This window comes from Macrobrachium nipponense, chromosome 7 (genome assembly GCF_015104395.2).
Source record: "Macrobrachium nipponense isolate FS-2020 chromosome 7, ASM1510439v2, whole genome shotgun sequence".
Classification (NCBI taxonomy): Eukaryota; Metazoa; Arthropoda; class Malacostraca; order Decapoda; family Palaemonidae; genus Macrobrachium; species Macrobrachium nipponense.
The window spans coordinates 17,782,628-17,793,784 of record NC_061109.1 but is presented as its reverse complement, the minus strand read 5'-3'; the positions used below and the strand labels follow the sequence as shown (position 1 = coordinate 17,793,784).

The 11,157-nt window shown below is 36.6% G+C and overlaps 2 protein-coding genes across 5 annotated transcripts in view; one reads left to right on the top strand and one right to left on the bottom strand.

Moving 5' to 3' along the window:
* LOC135217728 (uncharacterized) overlaps positions 1–11,157 on the bottom strand; it is a 297,946-nt gene that overhangs the window by 86,158 nt on the left and 200,631 nt on the right. The window lies entirely within an intron of this gene.
* Positions 1–11,157, top strand: part of LOC135217729 (survival of motor neuron-related-splicing factor 30-like) — a 161,777-nt gene that overhangs the window by 149,666 nt on the left and 954 nt on the right. The window contains exon 6 of one of the 2 annotated variants that reach the window (XM_064253731.1): positions 5,217–10,809. The exons of the other annotated variant lie outside the window; for it this stretch is intronic. Coding sequence (XP_064109801.1) covers positions 5,217–5,363 — 147 coding nt within the window. The 3' untranslated portion in view covers positions 5,364–10,809. Of the gene's footprint in view, positions 1–5,216; positions 10,810–11,157 lie in introns of those variants that run through there. 2 annotated transcript variants of the gene reach the window in all.

Sequence of the window (11,157 nt, the reverse complement as noted above, 5' to 3'; positions counted from 1 at the left end):
ACTAGAATATAAGAGTTTTAGTTTACAATTGCGTTTTTCGACCATTTCGGTAGTCAAAGTTGACCGAAGGTTGAAATTTTGGCACTTATCGTTATTTATATGAACATATTTCAAAACTGGTAAAAGCTACAACCATGAGTTGTTTTTCGTTGTATTCTACATAAAATTGCGCACATTTTCATATATAATGCTCCATGTAACGGCTAATATAAAATGGTGCAAAAATTATGTCAAAGTGACGAAATAATTTCCGAGATGTGTCGCTGATACTTTTTAGTGTGAGAAAAACAAATTCGCGCTTGCGCGCCTGCGTAACGATTGTAAACAAAACAACGCCTTGATCTGTGAGCTCCCAGTATCCCCCAAGGCGCGTGATTCAAAGTTTTCGCCTAGTAGGCCTATAACTATTTTTCCGCGAATTTTAAAAAAAACTTTTATATCGACGTACGATATGTCCAACCGGCACCCAACAGACAATTTATATCTACGTTTAATACGTCCAATCGGCGTTAAAGGGTTAAAGGAAAGTACTCGTAACAGTCGGACAGGCGAGAATGAAAACGGAGCTGATAGGTTAGGCATGAGTGCAATGCTGAAATTAGTACCAACTTTTGATGAGGAAGATGTAACGAAATATTTCATGTGTTTTGAGAAGTTAATGGAAAGAGTAGGTTCTCCTAAAGAAATGTGGACTTTATATTTACAGTCAGTTTTGAGTGGTAGGGCGCTTACTGTGTATAGTTGCATGTCTAAGGAGGAATGTGATAATTACGATATTGTGAAAGAAACTGTTCTTAGTGCGTGTATGTTAGTGCCGGAGGCGTACCGTAAGAAATTTAGAAATTTGAGAAAGGATGAAAATATTACATTTGTAGAATACGGTAAGAAGCTAGAAAGGCTGTTTTTTGATTGGTTAACTTCTGCTAAAGATGAGGATTTTGATAGTTTGAAGAACTTAGTGTTGTTAGAAAAGTTCAAAGATAACGTATCCCCTGAGATTAAACTTTATATAGAAGTTAGGCGAGAAGTATCTTTTGCTGGAGGAACTAGGCTGGCTGACAAATATAGTCTAACTCATAATTTGAGTGTTGGTAAGAAACGAAATGATCCTTTGTCTGGTAGAGTACAAAGCAGTAAAGGTTTCAGTTCTAGTAATAGCAATGCAAGTAAAAATGACTATTTCTGTTATACATGTGGAAAACCTGGTCTTCCGTCTAAGGTTTGTAAGAGTAAATTGGCATCTAGTGGCTCAGAATTATGTTGTTTCCAATGTAATGGGAAAGGGCATTTAGCAAGAAATTGTGCAGTAGAAAGGAAGGACGGTAAGAAACCAGTGTCTCTAGTTAACCTTCTGTCAAGTAGGAATGATGTGATGGAAGAAACTAGGAAAATTTTTGGTGAATTACTGTCAGAAGATGTAGTTTCCTCTCTTGGAGGAGTGTGTTCGAGAGAAGTGGTCTTGCTTCGAGACACAGGAGCTGCCGTCTCACTGATTAGGAGATAGAGTGTGCCAAAACAGGGCAGAAATCAGTATGGAAGAAAAAGTCATGTTATGTGGATTTCCTAACACTTGTGTTCTTTGTCCTTTGTTTAAGTTGAATTTAGAAAGTCAGGTAGTGACAGGAAAAGTGAAACTTGCAGTAGTTGACAGTTTGCCCGTCGATGGCGTTGACATTATTGTCGGTAATGACTTAGCTTTATCCAAGAATGTGAATCCTGTTGTGAGGGATATTCCAGTATCTGAAATGGTAGTAACTAGGTCAGGTTTAGATACAGACATGCACTACGGTCATAATTTGTTCGTGAATTCGAACAGTGAGTTCGTGGATTCGAACGAGAGTGAGTTCGTGGATTTGAATGAGAGTAAGTTCATGGATTCGAACGTGAGTGAGTGGATTCGAACGAGTGTGATAGAGGTGGCGAGGTTGATCGTGGCATGAGTGTGGCTGAGAAACCTAACTCCATCGTTGACAGTGATAGCCAAACGGAAGGTGTAGCTGTCGAGAGTAACGTAGTAAATGTACCGGTATCTAGTACTAGTTACGGCGATGAATTAGGCTCTAACATTTTGGATAAGGATGAGCTAGCCAAGTTGCAGAGAGGATGAGACACTTAACCCGAATTTTTGAGTGTGAGCTGGATGATGATCTTGATGATGTGTGTAAGGAAAGTTTTTGTTTAAAGGACGAAGTTTTGTGTTGTTATGTTAGTCCTAAGTCAGGTAGTAAAGGAGAAATCACCGAACAATTAGTGGTTCCTAGGAAGCTTCGTGAACTAGTTTTGAAGTTAGCACATGATGAGCAAGGACATTTAGGAGTAAATAAAACTTTCAGGTCTATTAGTAGGGCATACTTTTGGCCTAAAATGAAAAATGACGTAAAGAGATATGTTTTAAGCTGTCATGAATATCAAATTGCCGGGAAACCAAATCAGAATCAAGTAATTCCCAGAGTTCCGTTGTGTAATATTCCTCCAGTAGGCGAATCTTTTGAGAATGTATTTATCAATATGGTCGGACCTTTGTCTGTAAGTAAGGGTAGAGAAGATTACATAACTAATCTTGAGTATTATAAAAACAATTTAAGAGATGGTTGGCAACTAGCGAAGGAGAACGGGAGTGAAGGGGGGACTAAACGGAAACATGATCTTAGAGCGAAAGAGACAAATTTCTGTGTAAGAGATAAAATTTTAGTACTAGTCCAGAAAGAAGGTTCCGCTTTACCTAATAAGTTCGAAGGTCCTTTTTCGGAGTTATAGGAGAGGGGAAATATACATTATAGAATTAATATGGGTAAGAGTAGAGCAAAGTCAATGAATGTAAACTTGCTTCAGAATTATAAAAAACCTTGGCCACTGCCAGTGTTCTATGTGAGTGTTACTGAGAGAAATTAGTTTTGAGAAAACGCAAGAGATGTTTTAGCATTTCAAAGTTTTAATCAGAGTTCAGAAAACGGAAAAAGTAAGAGAAAAGGATAATGTGATAGCTAATAGCCTCTAGAGTTTTCAGAAAGAGTAGCCTAATGACCGTTTTCTGTTTTTGCACGGATGAGTGTGAGTGGAGAAGTGTGCGTGTTTGATTGGATTAAAGCTTTATGCAGAATTGTTCCTCTGCTGTTTAATTCTTGTTTCTCGTTAGAAAAAAATAAAATTAGTTGATTTCATTTTTTTTCTCTTTTTGGGGGGGACGTGTAACGGTAATTGCTTTATAGCAAAGAAAGATAAAGGAAAGGAAAACGCATCTTCAAGAAAAATTCTCATGATGGTTCTAGAATCTGCAGGAGTGTTGTGGAACGCAACAGGCACCGAAGTGTCATGAGAAACGCCGCAACTTCTGATGCAGTACTTCGTCGAGAAACTTCTAAATCATTCCGGTAATCTCAGGAGTCTGTGATGTTCGCCGCAGGCCCCGCCCCCAGGATGCTGTATAAATACGACGGACGAAGTAGGAGAAGGCAGATCATCAGTTAGTCACAGAGTAATAGATCATCAGTAAGAGCCACAGATCAGATTATCAGTGAGAGATCAGCTGCAGAGATTGTCAGAGAGAGATAAGAGAAGAAGGAACCAATGAAGGATCAGACAGGAAAATTCGCTCAAGAATTGGTCGAATTCTGGTCAAGTCGTCTTCAGGAGTGGACGACCGAGTTATTTCGACGTTGAACAAGACTTCAGAGAAGAAATGTTCTGCTAGAAGTTTTGGGGAGTTCCTGCCCTTCAAGTATCAAGAGTAGGCATTATTTTCTGCAATACGGAGGCAAGAAGGCGTCTACAATTAGAGTTTTCCTTTTGTGAAGCCATCGTTTCAATTTGCAAAACTGGTCGGCAAGTACTTTCATTACCTCACTGTTCCCCCAGCTCATGCAGTGTAAGATTTTACCTTTTTTATGTAAATAGGAGACACCATTCTGCATTTATCTTTTGTTAGTAAGCTTGTAAATAAACCTTTGTTGTGTTAGTGTTTCTCTTTATATTTGTATCCCCAGTTTCAACTGTTGGTGTTGAATTCTCTTTGTTTATAATAATATCAAACCTGAAGCGGACCTCTCTAGTCGGTTCGTAACAGAGCCCCCCTTTTCAATGGACGGGACTCGTCAGTGAAGCGCCACTGGCACCTGGGAGAAGACTCCCTGGAGCTGGATTCACTAGAAGAAAGATGCACTTCCTTAGAGACGCTTCAATTGCGCCCTGTTACGACCTGGGATTTATCATCAGGATCGCCTGACAGGGCAGCTGCTTGTGGGCAGACCCCCACCAATTTCCCTTGGGCTACCAGTATGCGTCCTCCCAGGTTCTGGGGAGTTTGACAAGGACCTTTGCCTAGGAGAATCAGAGGGACGAACAGCCACCTCCTCCACAACACTAGCACTGCCACTCGCTTCACCACTTACCTTGTCCATTAGAGTTTTAACGGACGCTCCTAATTTTTCCATTGCTTGAAGCATGATCAAAAATTTTTTATCTACTCTTGCTTCTAGGTTGGCAACAGCATTGGGTGCAGATGTAAGAGAGCCAAGATTAAGACTAGGAATAACAGGTGATGGGGAAGGTTCAGAAGGAGACAAGTTCTCAGTTGACAATTCCTGACTAACTAAGGCTTAAGCTTTAGCTCTAGAGGCCGCTTTCCTCTTTTTATCTCCATCTAATTTGGTAGTGTACTTAGTCAAGACTTCCCAAGTTCTCTTGTCCCAATTAATACATTCCCCACAAGTTCGACCTGATGTGCAAGTCTGACCCATACAACCTATGCAAATTGAATGCGGATCATTACTAGATTTAGCAATCCTTGTATTGCAGCCTTTGCTGCCATAATTACTGTTAAGCTAGTATTGGACATGTCTGCTGATTAACCAAATACTAAGACTAATTCAAGAGCAAAATTTAACTATTTATATGAATTCCTAAATAGCTAAAAATCTCTGAAATGGCTACCAATATTTAAGAGTGCCTCACCAAATAATCCAACAATAGTGACGATAAAGAAATTCCAAAATTCCATTGACTACTGAACTGTGTTAACAGCAGCCGGCAGAAACAACTGAATTTTGTGCGGGTGTTGGTTCCTATCTCCCCCGATAGTGGGTGGGGCTATCACCTGACCAAAACAAACTAGCGCTACTGCAAATTTCAACAATTCTAGCTGCCGACAGATTTAGAAACTATAGCTATGTAACTACCTAGTAAGTTGCATACATAAAATTGTATTTATTTCTAAACAGGCTAAGAAACTGAAGGGAGTCACAAAGAAGTCAATATTTGCCACCCCAGATGCAGCCAATGGAAGAGTCGGTATAGGAACGTGTGGCATTGGAGGGAAACCTATGACTGAGTATACACATGCTGAAAAATGGCGGAAAGGAACTTAAGTTTAAAGCCACAAAGACCATTGATATTTATAGTTAAAAGAGAGCATTAAAGAGTGAAAGTGAGCATTATACATTAGGATGGACTGATTTCATTTTGATACAGTATTTATAATAATTTCATGATAATATGAAGAAGTGTTTTAAAGTACTCTAGGTAGGTGCAGATGCTACTGGCTTAGCATTGAGAGATAATTAGAAAAAACTGTAAGAGGATTGACATAGCATAGCAGATATTCAAGGAAAATTTGTATTCTTTTGACAAAAGCATTTTTAGCTGGGTCATACTTACATTTTTCTGTACGTATATGCCTTTCTGTTATCTGCCTTCCATATTTTTAATCTTTTTCTTAGAGGTCCTTTTCATTGAACTTCTGCTCAATTGGCAATTCACTTATATAACAAGGACTTAATGCCTTGCAATATAAAAACTTTTGTGACATTATCAAGGTAAAGATGTTAATGTACAGTAATTTAGTTGCAATTGTTGAGAAGTTTTTTATTTCATTTCTGCATACTCATTCCTATTCTCCAGCAGTTTTCCTGTTCCTCAGTGTTATAACATAGTACTACGTAAATTGTAATTTTTCAATATTTTTTATACTATACTTTCTTTCATTTTTTTGAGATGAGTTTACTTTTAATGCATCGTTGGTACGTAGTTATTTACTCTCTCCCTTTCTCTCATCAAAAAAGTATACCCTACAATGCTTCAATATGAATTGTCTGACAATGTAGTTTTGATATTGAAATAGCAGACTTTCTGCAATAATTTATACAGATTTTAATTGTAAATAAGTGTGTACTGAGAACATGTAAAATGTATGTAATTTTTTAAAGATTGTGGGGGGTAGGGTTAAGCTGGAAGCATGCACTCAATTGAAAGAGAAAACTCCTAAGAAAGTTATACACTGGAAATACTTGCAGCTTTCATTCCAGTCAGAAATCACTTCTCAGTTGGTGTTTGATAACTAAAGTAGATTTAAGGTGCAGAATATAGAAATTTTGAGATGTGATTTACTCATACATTGTCAGTAAACCTTTCAAAAGTACACGTTGTGATTTTAGGAATGTTTGGTAAGTAAGTAATAAGGCGTTTGGTGGGATCTTTAGGATAAGAGAAAAGAATTGTTTTACTGTGTTTCTACAGGGTGCGGCAACATATCTTCCTTTTTTCAAAAGGCAATAAAACAAGATGTAAAAATCAGAAAGGTTTTAATTTTGTCTCATAATGATAGTACATATTTAAAGTTTTGTTTCACACAGTTTTGAAAATTATATCAGGTGGGTGACGTCCCCCATTGTCCATACACTGCTTAAACCGATTTCTGGTGTTTGTCATGACCGTCACCAGCAGCGTATCAGCGGGTATATTGGCAATTTCTTCTCGGATGTTGGCCTTCAAGTCTGGTAGGCTTCTCGGGCGGTTGACACAAACACGGGATTTCAAATATCCCCACAAATAAAAATCAGAGGACGGAGCAACGGCTCACACTTCAAGGGCATCGATGGCTGTTTTGAGGGAACACTTTCCGGAGCGCCTCATTTCAATAAGGGGGCGATTTGGAGTGGCCAGCCTGTTCCCCCGATTTGTCCCCTTGTTATTTTTATTTGTGGGGATATTTGAAATCCCGTGTTGATGTCAACCGCCTGAGAAGCCTACCAGACTTGAAGGCCAACATCCGAAAAGAAATTGCCAATATACCTGCTGATACGCTGGTGACGGTCATGGCAAACACCAGAAATCGGTTTATGCAGTGTATGGACAATGGGGGACGTCACCTACCTGATATGATTTTCAAAACTGTGTAAAACAAAACTTTAAATATGTACTATCATTATGAAACAAAATTAAAACCTTTCTGATTTATACATCCTGTTTTATTGCCTTTTGGAAAAAGGAAGTTGTGTTGCCGCACCCTGTATTAATTAGTTTTCATGTGCATTTCCATTTTTCAATTTTCATTATGGAAGGTAGCCCAAAGAATTCTAATTAAGGTAAGTTATATAGTTTAACCATCTAATAAAGAATCAAAGTTTTTTGAGCAAGGAAATATTTGTAAGTTTTGTGAACCTAAAGAAAGAAAATTCAGTGTTTTTAGGAAGAGGATGTTGTTGAAAGGATACTGGATACAATAAAAAAAAGCACTGTATGGAAGTTTAAACACTAATGGAATGAAAGCTGTATGTTATTACATTTTAGGTTTCAAAAGCAGATCCCCTTATATCCAAATTTATGATGCATAATTTTGTCAATATTTTTTTTATGATTTATATACGATCTCATGTGCATTGTTGGTCTTTTTTTATCATTTATCTGTTTTCGCTTGCATTTCCTTTCAACTGCCTTTCAGCCTTACTTCTGAGATTTGAAAATCATATATGATTATATAGGCTAAGGGATAGTTCATATTTCTTGTCTCATATAGCTGCCTTAAAGGATATTTTCTTGAAGAGGCCACAACCTGGAACTAAGTAAAGAAATTTCAAAACAAGGTAGGAAGAGACCAACAGTTTGGATGAGAAGTTCACTAAAGTGATGCTACTGGGAAGGAAGGATGTTACAAAAGTTTTTGAGTCTTCCTATTCCTACACTGCAGTGCTAAAGGTTACAAGGTTAGCAGATAGAAATTTATTATTGTTATTGTCATTATAAAGTCGTTTAACAAAACCAGCAAGTTACATTGCCAAGGTAGAAGGGCTCGTTTCAAGGACTCCCAAGTGTAAGGTGAAAATTGAATACTGGTCAAGTTAGGGCAGTTGGAAAGCTAGGTGGGAAGAGATCATAGGTGATAAGGGGAAAATCAAATGGCAAAAAGTATGCAGCTGGAAATCAAAGGGACATTGCAAGAACCAAGCCATTATTTAGCAGTAGGCAACCATGTCATTGGCTGATAGAGACCCAGTGCATGCATTGCAGATACATCACTGGATTTGACACTTATTTTTTTACTTTTATGGAGAATGTAACATGTTCAGTTTACCAGACCTGAGCCTTACTTTTTACTGGGAAGTTTCATTATAGAAAAAGAAGGTAATCTTTGCTGTGATATGCTACGTAAAGCAGCAAACTATTATTTAGAAAGATCTTGTGGCCAGTTATATTGCTATTGTGAACAACTTAATTTTCAGTTTGTTGCAATTAAAATAATGTATTGTATCAAGTAATTACCATAATTGAAATCAAGAAGCAATTTAAATTCGGTGTAATGCAAACATTTCATAAAAAGTTTGGAAATAAGGTTTAAAAGAAGTAGGAATCTCACAGAATTTAATTATCTTTTCTCTCAAAAAGCCATGTGTACTACTTTATTATTTTTATGATGCTAGATTGGCCATAATTACAAAAGTATTGAATTTATTAATTTGTATCATTCTCATATTAAAACTAATCATATCAGACAGGTACCTCTTGGTAGGATGGATGTTGGTTATCAATTAAAAGCAAATTAAAAACTAGTCATTATACAGTGCAAGATTATAATAAAAAAAAGAGGAAGGGAAGAAAAGGCTTCATTTCCACAAGAAAGGTGGATGGAGAATGTCCCATGTTTCTAATGACTACTATTATCCACACAGCTGAACAAATGTGAATTCTCTCCATGGTTTTATTGCTAACTGTGATGTCTTTGAAATTTTCTTTGTATGATGTCTTGTAAGTGAAGAAAAGCTTGTACTGTATTAAATTTATTAGGCAGTCTGTAATATGGGTACCAGTGTTTGAAAGTTTTTATAAAAGCAGAATACAATTGCTCGATAAAAGACACATTTAGTGAATAAATTTAGATTGTATTTTATTGCCTTGACTATGAGAACTGTAGAAATCTAAACAAATATGAGACATGTAATTGGAGTAATGAAATTGTTGTAAAGCTGATGGTAAAATGTCAGTTACAAAAAAAAGGCTAATCATTTTAAAGTTTTTCTTCTTTTTTGTGGAGCCTAGTTGATGGTTTCCTTTTACAATAATAATGGTCTCTCTTACAGTAATGATGGTTATCTTGAACTGAACAGTGCTGTGTAAAGTAATATCCAACTGTTAATTTAGGTCATATATGGTTATTTATATATTTATGGAGGTGTAATACTAGAATTTTTGTTGTAGGTAAACTAATAAATTTAGTTTAATAACTTGGTCCTGAGAGTACTTTATATCATTATTCAGGGTTTAATTTAGGCAAAGCTAGTATGATTAAAAGGTAAAAAAAAAAGCTTTCTAATCTCCCATCCCAAGAATCTATTTGCAGTTTCAGTTCAACTAGTGTGTGTCTACTTCATTGGGAAAAGTTGCCATTTGATTTATTGTGGCAGATAAAGGTTTCCAATGAACCTGCAGACTCCGTTTTACAGAGGTTCATGCCTAGTGTAGAGTTTAGCAACAGTGCTGGTTAGTTGTTCAGACTCGCAAAGGTAGTTTTATTATCATGAATAGATGGGAGACACGTCTTGCCTTCAAAAATATCTCAAATCCATGCAAGTTGAAAGAGGAGAACTTCCTTTCTTTATGAAATAATCACATGAAACAATATTGAAGCAAGTTATTAAACTAAAGAATTCTTTAGTCAGAGATATTTCTATAAGTGGCCATTCACCAATATTTCCAATTTGAGCCAAGAGAACCTTTTTGTCACTACATAAATGTAAACATAAAGCCCCTTCCAGCATTAAAACTTATTTCTTCACATTATGTGTAAAGACTCCCTCACTGAAAGTATCCCATCTTCAAAATGGTCTCACACTTGGAGCCCATGGGTGTCTGATAGATAACCTACATAAGGAGACCTGTGAATGCAGAGCAACCTTTATAGTGAATCATATCTTTATAGACTGTCCAACTTTCAAGCAACATATAGTACAGTATCTGGAACAAATCCTAGACAGAAATTGTCACAGCTGTCTTTTTCAGTTTATTCAATCATTAAATTTTCCATGAGTTGCTATATATTAAATAAGGTTTTAATGTATTTACTAAGAATAACCATTCTGGCTTGCCCTAGGTGACCTGGTACTATGTATAGTATAGCTGTAAATCAAAACAATAACTTTAATTATGTACGCTCTCAGTCTCTTTGCAAGGTGCCTTCTAAATAGGAAAAGTTAAACAAAAATACTGATTTTATTATTTTAATATGATAATAATACATACATCAAAGAAAAGATTTCCACAGTTACTAGGTTAGATATGTAAGACACTAAAAGTGCTGCGAGATTATTTTATAAAAAAAGATAGACAAAAGAATATCAACATGAAAATGGAATAATTCTCTCAGCAAAAACAGCACCAAAATGAGGTTGGTAGAAATCTGTGAAAGAAAGCATATTGAGTAGCGTGCTAATGGGAAGGGATGAAAAGAAAACATGGTGAAATAATGTTCTAAAACAATGAAAGAAGAAAAACTTAAATCTCTGGCAGGGAATAGAGGATAGAGCCATACAAGGTATGAGGAAAGAGAGGAGAGGAGGAGGGAGGTGGCAAGTGAAAAGGAGAGGAGTTTGGAAGAAAAGGAATAAAATCTCACTGCCACACAGGAAACAACTATTTAATCTGGAGAACAAAGTGGTCGAGGAAAGAAAGTTAAGAGAAATGATGAAAAAGGTCTTTTAAATTGGGGAAATAATTAAAACAGATAAAATCATAAAGATCCTTTCAACGAAGAATGTGAATATTGTACAAACAAGGATATTGGCTGGGCAAATTCCGCTCTTCATGGATAATGCAAAGAGTCATCCCAAGATTAGGAACTACCTATTTTAAAATTCTCTGGTGTTTTTGGAGCCTCCCAAAACCTCCACTCAC